The sequence below is a fragment of the Chenopodium quinoa genome, unplaced genomic scaffold (assembly GCF_001683475.1).
Source record: "Chenopodium quinoa cultivar QQ74 unplaced genomic scaffold, ASM168347v1, whole genome shotgun sequence".
Taxonomy (NCBI): Eukaryota; Viridiplantae; Streptophyta; class Magnoliopsida; order Caryophyllales; family Amaranthaceae; genus Chenopodium; species Chenopodium quinoa.
This window is the reverse complement of record NW_018743074.1, coordinates 1,550,231-1,567,067: the sequence shown is the minus strand read 5'-3', so window position 1 is coordinate 1,567,067 and position 16,837 is coordinate 1,550,231. Positions and strand designations below refer to the sequence as shown.

Sequence of the window (16,837 nt, the reverse complement as noted above, 5' to 3'; positions counted from 1 at the left end):
ATTAGGAGTGTTATGCAAAATTAGATTAAAAGTAAAATATTAATACATTAATCCGAAAGGTTGAAAGATAACATATTACGTACGCCACACACTCTCTCTATATATATATATATTGAACACATTACGCCACTATATATAACTGTTGCACGGCATGAATTCTGATAATAATTAGGGAAGATCATGCCATACCAGTATGCCACATGACTACAAAAAAAATCAATCAACAATTAATTAATCACCACCTAATTAATTACACAATGCACTAATATAGTATTGAGTAAAATCTGATCGAAAACATCTTTCCTCAGATACGACCATTATTTCCAAGTCGTCAGTGACAGGCAGCTTATTGTTAGACTTGGAAAAAACCCACTTTTGAAACGTAACTCATTGGAAGTGTGAGTTTACTTATTTTTAATACTTCGTAGAATAAACATATAATATGCTCAATTGTTCATACAAAAAAGACCCGTTTGTTGAAAACTTATTTTAATAACAACACTCTCCTCTTATTTATCCCACCTCAAACAAACCTAGCTCAAGAAACCCAAACAACATTCCCGGTAAATACCTCTAAATGAAAGTACTTCATATGCTTAAAGTCGTTGATCATTTGTAGGAATGATCGATCCTTAAGGTAAGGTTGTGTACATCTCACCTGTCTGAAATCGCGAGTTTTTAGTTCACATTGTATATTTTGAATGTATTTGATGGGAGTTGAGAGGAACGGTGTGCAAGAGGTCCCAAGGAAGAGGAAGACACAAAAAATCCTAGCTTTATTATTGTTAACAACTTTGGTAAGCATGATTGGAGGGGTAATTTTGGTATATTGGATTATTAAGTACCACCCAAAAAACAGAGAATTGTGGATGGTTCCTTTTGGGTTGGTGTTGTTCACTACTCCTCCGCTTGTTTGGTTCATCTCTATTGCTGCTGATTTTTGCTGCCCTAAGGAAGAACAGCTCGATGATTTGGAGCTTAGTCATCAACTCGCTGTCGGCTCGGTCAGTCAACCGGTTCAAGACATGGAAAGGAGATGATTGCTTGATGCTGGATCAAAATTTCAAAAATTAAAGGTGAATATGAATTTATGATGATCATGTAAGTAAATTGGAATATTTGAATCTTTAATCTTTATTTTAGAAAGGAAAAAGTTAACGAATATCCTGAGGGTGTTAGATAAGATGATGACTAAAAGTAGAAATATTAAACTTATCTAATGTTCTAGGGGTGTTCATTAGCAAGATCCTTTTAGAAATATATATTTTGTGTTTAGAATCCATCAGTGACTAGTTTTACTGTTAATATACTAGTATATGTTTTAGGTTGTGCACTAGATTAGCTTCCTAATTCAATCACCACACATACTTTGCTTAATCCGGATTTGGTTGTTACATTACAAATTCAAATTACGCTATAAATGTGATTGTTCGTTATGGAGTAGGCTCGAGCAAAAGGGCGAAAAGGCACCAGAATTTGCTGTCTTTGGCATAATTTTGTTTAAACGATGACTGGCCAGGAACAGAGGAAGGGTGCAAATTTTAAGGGATACTTAAACAGGCAGGTCTATGTTAATGTATGCTAATTACCGATCATTGTCATCATGTACATCGATGCTATCTGCTAATCCTTGGATGAGTTGCTTTAACATTATACCTTACCTTTTGGTAAGCAAGTCGAACTTTTGGAAATGGAGGGAGTATAAATATATAATACAAGTACTAGTAAAACACAATGGTAGGGGATTGGGAGTGTGAATGACTATATTCGCTCACCATTTTCAGTTTTAAAAATCAGCGATTGACCAATTTAGATTACTTAATTATCAAAATCAACTAAAAGGAACAACTTCTTAGCAAATGGAGACTTAAATAAAATCTAGATTTTCAAATTTATAATCCGTAATAAACAATAATTGAAGAATTTAGAAATAATATTGGTTAGAAAAAGAGGAAGTTGTTGTCACAGGCTTACAACCTTCCCCAGTAGAAGGCTGTACCAGTCAATATATAAGCTTAACAATACTCTGCTTTTGCTTCCGAATCAAATAGCCCTTAATTCAAGGTGACTACCTTTTGCTGCGCTACCACTAGCACGCCATATAAATCATCACATGTAGTGACCCCCTTTAAAAAAAAAGATATTAGTATCTAAAAAATAGACCCTTACTCCCTTAGTATTTATTTAATTACTAATGGTGTGACACAATATTATTATTTCATACGACTATTCTAGTAAAACCTAGGTTAAGAAAAGTTTAAGAGACCCTTCAAAACAGTAAAATAACAGCATGTTGTTGGAAGGAAACAATAACCCGCTTAAAAGTCATTAATGAGCCCACACTTTCCTCATGTCTTCACCATAATCTGTTCTTTATTTGCTAACCTATTTCATTTTCGCTAACGTTTCGGAATCTGTTTTTCAATCACTTCTATTCGATGTAACTTGAGCTTCCCATAAGAGGTATCGTAAGAATCCTAACTTAAGTACGAGTACTATTTTTAAGGGTATGTTAGTAGCTTTTCCATTGTTCGAATCAATCGTCTCATCTTTTCATGTGAAATACGAACTACAGTTGCATAATACACAGTACAAAATACAAAAGATTTGGGTGAAAAATGAGATAGTCAGAAAATAAGAAAATTTATTGACTAGCATGATTAAATTAATTTTTCATGTTTCTAAAATTGTCTTTAAAGCTGACCATGCATATTGACTTGCAGGATATCAATTCATAATAATTATCAAATTAAAATGGAGAAACATCCAAATATACAACAAAGTCATGCTTGGCCGAAATTGAGAAAGCCCCAATTAAATTCCCTAAGTAAGGCCCTGTTTACTTCACCTTAAAAAAAAAAATCAGTAAAAATAATTTCAGTTCAGCAAAAATAAGTTCAATTCAGTAAAAAAAGGTTCAGTTCAATAAAAATCAATAAGCTTAAAGGAGAAATATAACAAATAATTAGTAAAAATAATTTCATTTCAGCAAAATTAATTTAAGTTCAGTAAAAATAATTTAAATTCAACAAAAATAAGGTGAAGTGAACGAGGCCTAATTGTCGTAGGAAAGCATAACGGTCCATTTACATGAAATTCAACGGCTATTGAAGGTCCAAAATTGATGTCAAGGTTTTAAGCTAGACAAATACTTGTAGACCATAATAAGAGTCAAAGGTATAATGCATGCATATAGGATAATAGATGCAGCGTATGGAGCAAAGGGGAAAAACGAATGATTATTGACTATAAATTCACAAGCATAAGTCCGTCCTTTAATACATGCTCAAGGGGAAGTAATTAAAGGACCACATAATTTTGGGAAAAGGCAATGCTGCATGAATAGGAACCTTCCCTAAGAATAATCTGCAAGTTCGTAACTCTTAACCAATTAACCATATCTTACCTAAATCTAATACCGAGTACATTGTAACTTATACGAAGTATAACCTAAATTGCAAACTCAACAGTTACAATGCAAATTCTAACAGGCTAACAAGACATGTTTGCTCTAGCGTATCATGGACCTAGTTCTTGGAGTGGCCAACACAAGACAAACTTAGTCATGCCTTCGGAAGTCTCAACCAACGGGTAAAACACGTGCCATTACCACATCTAATTCCATGCTTATTATAGATCTTTAAGGTTTATTTAGTACTCGTACCTTGGAAATAAGATACGGAGTATATCTTAATATCTTATACCCTCTCCGTCCCATAATATAGTTCCTATTGTATTTTTTCACGGTATTTAAGAAATGAGAGGAGAAATGAAAGAAATACATTAAAAGTAGAAAAAAACTAGACAAAAGTACAACGCAAGTGGATAATTTGAGGGGAAAAAAGTGAAAAGTACAATCATGGACAAAAGTTAGAGGGAGAAAGTGCAAAAGAAGTACAATGCAAGTCGATAAGTTAAGGGTAAATCAAGAAGTTCAATGAATAAAGTTTAAAAAATGAAAGTATAATGATATTTACATACTATCTAAAATAGAAAAAGGAACAACATTTTAGATCTCTTAAATAGAAAAACAGAAATTATATTGTGGGACGGAGAGGGTATACTCATAGTAAAATTATTCCCATTGTAAGTGATGACTAAGAAAACTCTAGTCAAAATCAAAGGTGTGTCATACAATACAAAGTATTGTTTTGGAACTATCAAACTCTAAATTGTGTTGGATATCAACACCTTGTTTTTTAGTGTAGACCAAACATCTGATATAGTGATATTAGTCAACAGACCGGTACGCTTGGCTTTTCAAATTGTTCCCATCATATCTACTTCGTATTCAGTGGGAGTTTTTACTCTCTCCCCTTGAGTTCTTAAAAAATCTCAAGGGAAAATAAGGTAAATTGACTCGCGCTGCCACGAGTCCACTTACCTCCTTTCCTGTATGTATTTCAAGAATTCAAGGAGAGTTAAAGCTTTGCCCTTAAATCCATTGCACGAAAACATGATAATGGATTCAATTACTGGTTAAAATCTCAATCTCTACATGACAGCCACTGGATTTAAGGGCAAAGTCTTATGTGTGGCGCGGGAATCACAGTTTGTGAGGAATGATAACACATGAGACTTGCTGCAAACGAAAGATAACATCCGCATGACCAATTCATACAAATCTGAAGCCTGCAGAACCGCAAAGGGATAATGAGCAGTATATGCTGAAGACGCAGGTGCCACACTGCAATATAAATTTTAACAAGGGAAAATAAATTTTCTACACTCAAGAATGAATGTAACAGTTATCACCTACTCGTATTTTTGAAAATGATGATGTAAGAGGAACTATCACATAAACAAGTATTATGGAACAGGTTTGCCAATCCAGCCGTTGCAATGGTGATGCCGCACTCAAGTTCAAATATTACAATGGCGTCATCTGGCTGGTGCTCAATAACACTAGGGTCAACTAATCTTTACTCACCAGATTTCTACGACTCAGAATCATCACGCACAGGAAAATGTGTGCCTTGTAGTGAGGGTACATTGTCTAAATCATCCTTTGTAAACATCGGAAGAAACCATAGTGCTTTTTTTGTGCCAAAGACCTGCAAAATTGTGATAGAAGAGAATACATTTAAATTTTGCTTCAGCTTTCACATAACATGGAGGTCAGGATCTTGAAATAGAAGAAATATGAAAAATAATCGGAATATAATTCAGTTGAAACTTTATTTGCGTAATCAGCTTGAGTTGGGAATATCGTTTTAATAAGTGCACAGAGAAAAAACAGCAAAATTAAATTCATTCTTCTACAATGCAACTTCAAGAGAGAAAAAAAAGGGGAAGCAAAGTTAACCTGCTCAACATTCTTTCTCCAACCCAAGTCATACTTCCATCTGGATGCCGTTTCCTTTTTATCCCTCTTCTTCTCATAAACCTGGAATAAAAAACACAAGATCAAATAATTATAATGTTAAGTGATGCCATTATATTATATAAGTCATCATAACCTAAGGATGTCTCACTTCCATGCTGGAGGTGAGCTGTAAACCAGCAATGAGCTAAGTTTTGGGCTGATCAAGATTATTGTTAAAATTGGACATGTTAAACAACTTGCACCCCAACTTGCTTACTTGCACATGGAAAGCTCCTTTAACCCGTCTATCTAGGTAGGGTCCATAGTGGGCTTGCTCGTCGCCATAAATTTTTTTTATCTTATTAAAAAAAAAAAATTCAAATTAACAAAGAGATGTCAAACTAAAAAAAATCTGAGGACTGGAGTGGCAATAGGACATTAGGAAGGTTATAATACATTACAAAGCTTATAACAGTTATAAGATCAAACAGGCAAAAGTCAAAAACAGCTACAACCTCATCTTCTATAGCAAAGCTCTAGTAGAACACAATCTAATACAACAACAAAATTGAAATTATAATTTAGGACTGCATTAAGTTACTGGGGGGTCTCCTAACCTCAATAGTTGTTGTGTTGCTCCAAAGAAGTGTTGCATGCATGATCACGAAACAGAGGAGACTAAGGGCAAAGGCCAGATTTAGAACTGCATTAAGTTACAACATCTGTAAGAAAAACCGAAAAGATGAGAATGCTGAAATATGTAAATAATGACATGATCAGTGAGAGAAAAACCCTTACCAAATGCCAGAACCATGACTGCCAGATTACCGGGAGAGGCAGAATGTTTCCTTGCTTCTCCAAATAAAGTAATAACTTTAGGAAGCAATGCAAATGTGTTCAATGTTGTCTCCAGGAATGTATATATCTAAACAGAAAATCAGGAAGATTAAAGAGGACAAAAGGAAGTTAATCCCATCTGCCAACATTCAAAACATACTCGCATGAGATCGTTAAGCTAAAATAAAATCACAATTCAAAAAGTTCTTCAAGATAACAGCCTTTCTAACTCAGAAAAGATACAATATCAGTCATGATAAAGAATTAATCTTATCCAATCCCAACACTCAATTTTCGGAAAAACGTACCTTCCTGCCATGAAAAATTAGAATCCGAAACAAAAATAAAAATAAAATAATGATAGAGATTAAAGACTTACAAGAAATAAGAGGAAGAACTTGTAGTTGCGAGCCCCAACACAATTAACTACCCATACACAATGGTGATCCATTTTGAAAACACATTTTTGGCCTACATAAACAAGCAGTCTTCATCAGTTAAAGTCTCTGAACAACGAAGTCAACCCTCCCCCCCCCCCCCCCCCAACACACACACACACATACATGAAATAAAATAAAAATAAAACAAGTAAAGAACAATTCAGCCTGATATGTAACTAAAAGAATAAAGGAATAAAGATGGTGGAAGGCAGGTATCAATTACAAACATAACTAGAATTCCCTACATATTGAACAGATTACAAACAGGTAGAAGTATGTGATGCCCACAGCACTAGAATTCCCTACATATCAGAGTAAAGCTACAAAGGAAGAGAAAAAGGCTGGGAATTATGCGCAAATGCAAGTGTTAGCTTCACTTTTTAATAAGATACCGAAAGAAGAAAAAGAAAAGATAACCATGAAACTAAAACCAAACTAACACTTCAGTTCTAAGAAATAAAACACCTCAACCTTTCTGAGGAAAACAAAGTAATTGAATTTAATTTAATATTAAGTTTTCAGAATAGTTGGAGTAGCTTACAGACAGAACAATGGTGGCAACGGGGTGGCCTGGGATTCTGACATCGACTACAATACCCCACAGTCGATCTTCGCTCTGATCCATTTGGTGCAGGCCATGGAGACGCTAAAGATGAAGATGAAGATGAAGTACCTTCCTCCAGATTAACATTCAATTCAGGAGCCCAGTTTTGAGGAATAGAACCAGGGTCTCGGAAGACTACCATAAAGTAGCTCCAGGTTAACAGTATAAGCTACAAAAGGAGTAGTCTACAAACAATCAGAATAACCAATCACAAACAATACGTATATGATACATGAACAAACAACAACGAATAGGATTACTAAGGATGTATAGTCAAAAAGGAAATTATCAAGCTCACAACTTTGCTTATCAGTCCATTAGATATAACTGCAGTCCATTAGTCCGATGCCATTGATATTAGGTCTTTCTATACATCAAGAGCACAAATGAACAATCTTAAGACTTTGAATAGGATTACTAAGGATGTGCATTGTCAGATAATACTCACTTTAGTTCATAGCCCTATATGATTCTCTTTAAAATTCATTTTAGAACTTTCTTAAACTCAAAGTCAGCATGACACACATAACTAATGCAGTGAAAAATGAATACACAAGAGGATTCCAAAACTCTGATTACATTACAAGAACTCTATGATATCATTGTAAGAAGCTAAGTGTTATCCAGTTCATTACACTAAGACCTACATTACATCATAAGACAGAATCTATTTTCCAACTAAACATGTATTTGGAAGAGTTCTAATGTTAGGTAAGATCCACTATCCAAACACCACAATTATTAAAAGGCAAAAGCTAACAAGCGCCCCCGGGGCGTTAGATAAGAGAACTAAATGTGGAAATATTATAGTAAAACTAACATTAATTACACCGATCAACACGTGATTTTGTCATGCATTCCGAATTTAATACTATTTTAAATAATATATTAATCCCTTATCTAACGCCCCGGGGCGCTTGTTAGCAAGATCCTTATTAAAACTATAAAAGAAAGGATAACCTTTTATCTTAATGTTCTAGCTGTTATAAAAAACTACAAACTCCATCTCAAATATTGTGGACATTTGACTTTGGTAACCAAAGCTAGTAATTAATACATCAAAAAATTTATTGCGTTGTAATATGAATAATATCTAAATACCATGCTATGTAAGACTCAAAAAATACAAAGTATACCTATCGTTTATCCATGTAATTACTCCACCTCTTTGATTCCATGCCGGCCTCTAGAACCATAACATGCCCACTTCACAAAGGGAGAGTTCTGCACAAAACCGCTTGACCTTTCAAAGACGACTACTTGATGGTTTCAGCCCAAACCAGTGTCATACCTTCGTTTCTCAAAATAGATCCTGCTCACTCCTTTACAGACTACAGTACAAAGAACCAAGGGTGTGAACTGACAAATACTAAATTAAGTGTTCTGTATGGTTTAGAGTACGTGATCTAAGAGCACAAATCTCAACACCTAAGGCTCCTAGGAGGACAATTCCGAAAAATAGCCAATTGGCAAATCAAGCCAATCACTTTGACAAAGAGAAAATACTACATAGTATAAAGTTGACATCTTTCCAGCCCACCAGATTAGCTGCAAACTGATAACTATTCAACTTATGTTCAGCATCTCTTACCAATAAGCCTCTAAAATCTAAACAGTTACTCTACCTTCGCGCAAGGCCCTCGTTTCTATTTCCACCAAATTCCTACCAATATTTAAATTTGATCACTCGCATCCTCAATTAGCAGGATTGGGATTGAGCCTAGATTTACATCTTGACCTCCTAAACCCTGCCAACCTTGTAATCCAATAATCCTATCAATTGAACTACTCCCTCCGCTCAAACATAATCCTTTACCAATTATTCGGAAAACTCGTAAAAGTTGTCACCTTTCCTACCAGTGATAAATCCCTAACATAGCAATAATAACAATCTAAATAATCATCTCCACAAAATCATAACCAAACAACTAAAATACCAATTTCAATTGAAGCCCCAAATTAGCCAAATCAAGTAGTAAATTTAACAATTAGAATAACTAATCAAAATCATCTAAGGAATAATCAAACAGAAATCAGAAAACATGCTAATTCAAACAAACAAATGATGAAACAGTAAAGAATCAGCAAACTCACAAGAACATGAAAAAGAAGAACAATGAATGCAGCCAAAACCGCCGGAGCACCACCGTGTATCAATTTGGGCCCCCAAACAAGAACGATAACAGCCCAATAAGAGAGTGCAATGATACCCAAAACCATAAAGATCATCAAGTAGCCCAAGTAACGGAGCCCCGAACAATACTTAAACGGGTTAATATCCATTGTTCGTCGGAGCATCCGATTTTGGGGGACTGAGAGAAGAGGCGGGGATTTAGTTCTTCTGGGTTGAAACAGCGATTTGCAGAAATCTGAAGCCAGGATTTATTTATTTATGTTTCTAATTGGGGTCGTTTGTTTTCAGTTGGAAAGTTGTTTTCTTGATATGCGAAAACCAAGGAATGATCTTGCTTGGTTATTTAAAAAATTGAATCTTGGGAGATTTGATTCGAAGGTTGGTTATTGTGGGGAAGAAGGAAATTAGGGTTATTTTGGGAATATTTATGGAAGTAATCAATCAATCAATGGCGGACTATAAAGAAAGTAAGCCATGAACAGTTTATAGGGAGTAGTAGTTGAAAACCAGATTTGGGAATTGTAGAGTGACCAAATGATTCTATGCCTATCACATCACGCAACTCATTTTGTCTTTTGATTTGAGGCCCTGTGTTTTTATTTTTCGGCTCGATCTTAAATTTTGAGTATCAATCTAGGTAGCTCAATTTTTACCTAAGAAATTAAGTTATGGAGTAAATTCAAACATTGATATGATGAAGAGTTGAGATCGTTAGAATTTTGATAATTTTTTTTATTTATCTAATCTCCTTCTTCAATGTTGTGTCTATAGTATGTATTGCTAGTATTTTAAAATGAATGGCGTACAATAAAATTCATAAAGTTAGCAAAATAGATCAGCGGATGAAATAGTTCAATACTAAAATTAGTTTATGAGTAACGATTTTGTTGTGTTATAGTGATATGAGAGTTTTACTCATGTTTTACATACTTTTTTTGGAAAGCTGAAAAACTCTTTTTTCACATTGAAGGAGTATAAGATTCTCTTGCTTCCCTTGAAACGATAAGTTCTATGTTTTGGACTTCATTCACTCCCAAATAAGTATTGACTAGTTATTAAATTTTTATAAAGAGTTATTGTATTGAATTTTATAAAAAATTATACTCATAATACTAATTCAAAAATAAATATAACTTTAATTTTATACCTAGCTGTACCAATGTCAAGATTAGTGACACTTAGACTTGATTTTTTTTTTTTTTTTTAAAAAAAAGGGTATATGAGATTTTATTTTAAAAATAAAATTTTAAGGATAGTACCTGCGCATGCTGCGTTATTATTGATACGACTTTTAACAGTAGAAAATAAAATGTATATATATGTGTGTATTAACAAAATGATTTTATTTTTAATTGAATTAAACATTATTGCAAAAGTAACAAAATTGGAAGAAAAAAAAAGGTAATAGTATATATATTAGTTGGACTTATATGGAGAATTTATTATTGCTAAGAATTTTAATTGAAAGAAAGATATTTTGAATTATTATAAAATTATTTTCTTACAGAATCTGCATAAAAACGGATCAGAAAGTAAAATGGGTGGGAAATTTTTTAACCAGGAGATGACATGTGTCATTCTTGGTTTCGGTTTTAGTATATATAATATATAAGTTATAGTTATTGATTGATGGAATCTTATGATTGATAATATTATGTATACAATAGAATCAATTACACTTAGAAATAAGCAACACATTAAACACTAACCAAAATATTGCGTCAATCCTTTCTCCAAAAAAAAATAAAAAAATAAAATTGCATTAATCATAAGATTTCTATATCCATAGTTAATCACGCATATTATGTAATATAATCTTATGATTGATAATATTATGTAATAGAATCACGCATATATAAAATATACTAAAATATTAGTTATTTTTGTTAATTGAAGTAAAATTTATCTATTTATTTTCTATACTTTTATTTATTTATATAAATAATCAATAACATAATGAAATAATGAAAATGGCGGGAAAATTTTTAATGACATCGTGACAAGTGTTATTTTTAATTCACTTTTAGTATTGATTATTATAATTGATTAGACATGGACTTGTTTTCTTTAATATACTATAAAAAAAAATAAAAAAATACTATTAGGTTCAACGATAAAAATGGTAATTTAAGATATGTATAGATTTAGTAACAATTAAAATAAAAGAATAAAATTGGAAAACAAAAAATTGGAGGGAAAACTTTTTACAAGATAATGACATATGTCATTTAAGGTTTCACCTTTAGTATAGGTTTATAGATAAATTTGAGTTGGAGGGAAGAAATCCCACAAACACGTCATTGCAACCAATGCGATAATTGTGCTCGGTGCACTTGTATCATTTCTTATTGATTTGACACACATTTATTATTACCAAGGGGGGAGAACAACCACACGATTCAATATTGTCAGCAGCTGATAAAGGAAACGGGATGGCAAGTGAAGGTGGCACATGTATATCGAGAAGGGAATAGAGCGGCGGATTGGTTGGCCAACCGCGGAGTCTCTATAGACTCTCAATTGATTATCATTACAGTAGTTCCGTCAGAGTTAGGTCGTATCTTAGAGGAGGATGCTAGGGGGGTGGCTCTCCCACGCCTAGTTCCTCCGTAGTTTAGCTTCTTTGCTTATTTTGGTTCTTTAGTTTTTGTGTTTGCTTTGTTTCATGTTGCTTTCTTTTCTTTGGTTACTGGTTAACCTCTTTTGAATAAAAAAATAAAAATAAAAAAAAATAAAAAATCATCTCCATCATAATTAATAGGTGAGGAGATTCAATAATTCGTAACCTTATCCGAATATCCTAAATCATCAAAATGTCACTTAACATATTTCCCAGTTAATTCCATAATCGTAATTCTCTTATCAAAACCGTTGCAACATCCATACAATAAACAACCAAACTACTAGCTTAACATAAACAAGTTTCATGATTTCTATACAGGTATTTCCTAGTAGAAATTGCTTACATTATTATAATGATTGTCTTGTACCCTATACAACCATGGTAGAATAAATCAAGAGAGACAAGAAAGTGATACTACCTCAGACAACACGTGCCAGGAGACCCTCCCGGCAAAATAGACAGTGTTACTTACTACTCGTACTAGTACTGTATTAAAATACGGTTACTGTTTTAAGTGGCACTCGTACTACTCAGACACCTGATACTTAAACCCAAACTTTTTATTTTTATTTATTTTAATGTATTTGTTTGGGGTTTGGTTCAATATTCGAGAATCATCGACGATACCTTGTCTTCCCCTCCAAATTCAAATTTTATTTCACATTTTTTCTCTTTCATCTCATCTACAGGTAACTTTACTAATTCTTCAATTTCCCTTTTTCTTTCATTATATTATCAACTAATTTTGGAAAATTAAGAATTAGGGTTTTATTTTCTTCAATTAAATTTGCAGAAACTACGAAATTATTTAGGGGAGAAATTCATTGATAATAAAATGCAGCAGCCTACGCCTTCAATGATGCCTGTTATGCCTTCTTTTCCTCCGGCTAACATCACCACTGAGCAGATTCAAAAGGTTTTTCTCTCTCCTTTCTTTCACAAAAATTTAATTTATTTGAATATTATCTATAATTTGATTATGATCTGTTATTAATTTTTGAATTACTTTGATTAGTTTGTTTAATTTTTGCTGTTTGATTAGTTTGCGGGACTTGTAAGTTTTAAAATTTGAGTAATATTTGGCAAAATTAGTGCAATTTGGTGCAAAATGAACAACTTTTCGAGGGGATTTATGCTAAACTTTTAACCATGATGGTAATGTTAAAGTAGGTTATCGTGATTAGGTGTTTAGATGTTGGAGTAATCGGTGATGCCTATTGTTGTCGGCCTTACTAATTGTTATTCTGTAAACGAACTATGTATGTATTATGGAAATGGTGTATAGAATCTAGATGTTATGTACAAAAAACAATGGTTTATGTGGACGATGGCGGTGAGGAGGACACTTTCACTGGGTTGCCTAATCGGCGTACGATTTAGTGATCAACCTATTATTATACGGAGTATGATTTATATCCGCGTTTTTAATGACTTTCCGAATTTGGAATGGGTTGTGGTTGTCTGAGGGGATACAGATGGTACAAATTACTTCAATCCACTGAAGTTTATAGCCTATAGCAAAGCTGACTGACACTATCTACTAAAAAAAAAAAGGGTGCTTTGGGGGTTTTAGTCTTATTACTGCCTGAAAGTCCTTGACTTGTTGTAGAAAAAAGGATGGGGATACTTAAGTCTATATAGTGATGCTGACTGGTTAGGCAGGAGAGGCCCAGGCTGAAGGACGGGAGATGGTTGATTGGACACGATGTTATATGGGAGTTGAGAAATGAATAGATGACACAGTTAAGATGCCGTAAGTACGGGGCTTTACCTAATGGAGAAATGGAGAGGTTGGTGCTAAAGGATGACATGTGTTATTTCTGCTAATCTCTAGACCTATTGACCAATTTTTATGGTTACTGAAGTAAATTTTATTTTCAGTCAAGCTTCAGCGCCAATCCTCCCATTGATGTGTTGTTTATTGGACTTGACACTTAAGCCTTATCTGTACATGCTTCTCCTAGTCTTTGCTTAACTTTTTGCTCAGCAGGCCCGTTACGTGACCTTATTCAAGTTGGGTACTTGTGTCACTTTATGCATATGGATAGGCCATTTCTTAAGGCAAATCTCCTTATCTGGTGCTGTGTGATTTCGACCCGAATAATATTCATCTTAATTGCAGTGCGTTTCTTCATTCATTTGGCACTCTATGTGTAGTTCTATAGACCCTTCTTATCCTTGTCAAATAGAGAATAGTTCTATGCATATGTTTGTATTGATTCTAGATTTCTTTGGAAGCTTTCTGTACAAGATTTGCTCAATCAATACAAAAATGAAATTCAGTCATGCTTATGATTTATTTTACAGATTTGATTTCAAGTGTGTATACAGAACACGTAAAAGTTTTTGTGATAATATTGTGTATGTAGTAATTATGATTTCTGTACATTAATCTTCATCTTCCCTTCCAGTTAACCCCCTCATATTATTTCGTCCAAAGGTGAGGTAGTCCAGCCTGATTGTAAAGAGCAGTAGTGTGCTTGTGTCCCTCAGATCTTCAAATCTTGTCTTTGTCCTAGTTAGGTTCACACTGTATTTTCCTCCAGTGACTCCTGCTTTCTTTTGATTTGATCTGTGACTAGATTTGTTCTATTATATTAAACTACATTTAGATGTTTTATCTTGACATATTGACAGTTATGTAACCTCGTCATAGCTATAAATTATATGATCTAGTTGCTTCTTTACATGGCAACATAGAGATTGACTCTAACTGGTGACTGTTTTAGAAGTTTTGATTTGCTTGCAGTTATCATATTCACTTGCAGTATGTTTATAACCACTTCCTTTCCTTTCCTGACCTGATATTCATATTTGATTGCAGTATCTTGACGAGAACAAAAAGCTAATCCTGGCTATATTGGATAACCAAAATCTTGGGAAGCTTGCTGAGTGTGCTCAGTAAGTTGCTGCTTAATTTTTGTTCAGCTTTCTTGCTTATCCACTGAAACTGGTTGCTTATCTCTCTCTTGGTCATGGCTCATTGTTGGTTATTCCGGTTTTTTTTATTCAAGGGTTCATTGGATGGTTTCTTTTATGATCTGGATTTGTATCTGTGTGACCAGTTGTGCCTTATCAGAAGTTTATACTCTGGTAAACTTGGAACATGCATCCATGTGGTTGCTTCTCTAGGATTGCCCTTTCTTCAGTTCTTTTCTCATCAAAGAATCCCTTAATGTATGCTGTTGATTATGATCCCCTTTCTCCCACCCTTCTACCCTTTATATCTGAATCACACTGCGATGCCAGAGAAAATAATTCATGGTCAGCGAGCCAAGTACCAGGATGGTTTTATCGTTTTAGTGTAAGGAAACTCAAATAAGTATCATGGTACTATCATATGGCTACTAAGTCTGAATGATGGTGTGTGAAATTGACTGCTATCTGTATATGTTAGATCATATAGACTTAGGTTTGGGTTATTAAAGCTCAGAGATACTGAAATTTATGTAATGTGTGGTATATTAAAAGTTGTGTAGATGTTATCAGTATCAACCACTTTGTATTTAGATGGTTGGATAAGACCATGTTTCATATGCTTGCTTTGTAATAGTATGTCATGGCATTGATATTGACCTTGAATTTGAGGACTGATAGCTGTGATAAGCACTAGACTTGAAGAGTTGAGGCCTTCAGTGACCTATAATATTTCTGTGGCAATCATTAACTCAACTTCTATGCATTGTGACTAGTAGAAGTGATGAATTGATGATGGTTATAATGGCCACAATCTTGGATGTTCTGTTTTTGGGCAATGTTCCATCCATTGATTTAACTAATACTACGTATATTTTGAGTTCTACAGATATCAAGCACAGCTTCAGAAGAACTTGATGTATCTGGCTGCAATAGCTGATGCTCAACCTCAGATGGCAACAGTACCTGCCCAAGTATGCTTGTGTGCAAAATCACTAAATGACTCTCTAATTATGATGTAGTCTCTGTGCTTATGTATAGAACATCACCTGCAGGTGGCCCCACATCCTGCCATGCAACAAGGAGCATATTACATGCAACAGCAAGCTGCTGCAATGGCTCAACAGCAAGGTTTCACTCCTAGGATGCCTGCTCAGTTCACTAATCCGCTTCAGATGCAGGAGCAACAACATCAGCAACAATCTCAGGTACATCAGCAGCAGCAGCAGCAGGCCATGGCTGGGCAGATGAACTTTAGACCTGCAGGACCCAGTGACGGGATGCATCCCATGCAAACTGAAGCAATGCATGGAGGTGGTAGCGGTGGTGGACCACTTGCATCGGCCAGTCCTAGTGACACACGTGGGGGAAACAAGCAAGATGGCCCTGAGGCAGGGTCTACAGGTGACGGACCAGGAAATTCCACTGCAGGTGCAGGGCGCAGTATTGAAGGAGAACCGTCTTACCTAAAAAGTTCAGAAGAAGGAAAGTGACAATGCCTTTTCATTTATAGGCATATGAATGTTGATAAGTAGGATTATGTGTTTTTCTCATACAGGAAGAAGGTGGTGGTGGTCTGGCCTCATCTTTGGTAAGCTTAAAATAGGAAGTGTAATTTTCGTGTTTGTTTCTTAATTTAGCTCAAGTTAGTGGAAGTTGTAGGGTTTCTGTTATGTTGTTATGTCCTAACATGTTGGCAAAAATCAAGTCCAGCATCCAATTATGATTCTAGACCACCTTTATCTATGGAAAAGATTGATGTTTGATCTTTCCTCTTGGCTATTCATGTACTCCTTAGGGTTATGCAGCGGATGTGGATTTGCAGCTGTGCCAGACGAATCTTCTGAAGTAAAATCTCTCTCGCTGTCTTTCCATTTTAACACTTCCTGCCATAGTTTTGTTCAATAAGTATTTGTAGTTATAGCATGAACAATACATCTGTATTTGGTTAAATGCGACGGGGGAAGGTTTCGAGGAT

At 34.5% G+C, this 16,837-nt stretch overlaps 2 protein-coding genes across 3 annotated transcripts; one reads left to right on the top strand and one right to left on the bottom strand.

Annotated features, from left to right (window-relative positions):
• Positions 1-4,579: 4,579 nt before the first annotated feature.
• On the bottom strand, positions 4,580-9,883 carry LOC110731639 (probable protein S-acyltransferase 12). 2 transcript variants are annotated; one of them, XM_021911512.1, is made up of 8 exons: positions 9,281-9,883; positions 7,124-7,355; positions 6,522-6,613; positions 6,104-6,230; positions 5,923-6,008; positions 5,306-5,386; positions 4,931-5,054; positions 4,580-4,687 (listed from the first exon to the last, which is right to left on the bottom strand). In XM_021911512.1, the coding sequence occupies exons 1-7, from the start codon at positions 9,482-9,484 to the stop codon at positions 4,938-4,940; spliced, it is 939 nt and encodes a 312-aa protein (XP_021767204.1). In that variant the 5' UTR covers positions 9,485-9,883; the 3' UTR covers positions 4,580-4,687; positions 4,931-4,937. The 2 variants fall into 2 exon arrangements, with proteins under 2 accessions (XP_021767204.1, XP_021767203.1); XM_021911511.1 differs by having other exon boundaries at positions 4,580-5,054; positions 9,281-9,882.
• A 2,613-nt stretch (positions 9,884-12,496) lies between these two features.
• LOC110731638 (GRF1-interacting factor 2-like) lies at positions 12,497-16,641 on the top strand. Its single transcript, XM_021911510.1, has 5 exons — positions 12,497-12,632; positions 12,737-12,859; positions 14,768-14,844; positions 15,749-15,833; positions 15,915-16,641. Exons 1-5 carry the CDS (start codon positions 12,522-12,524, stop codon positions 16,350-16,352), a joined length of 834 nt encoding a protein of 277 aa, XP_021767202.1. The 5' UTR covers positions 12,497-12,521; the 3' UTR covers positions 16,353-16,641.
• Positions 16,642-16,837: the final 196 nt, after the last annotated feature.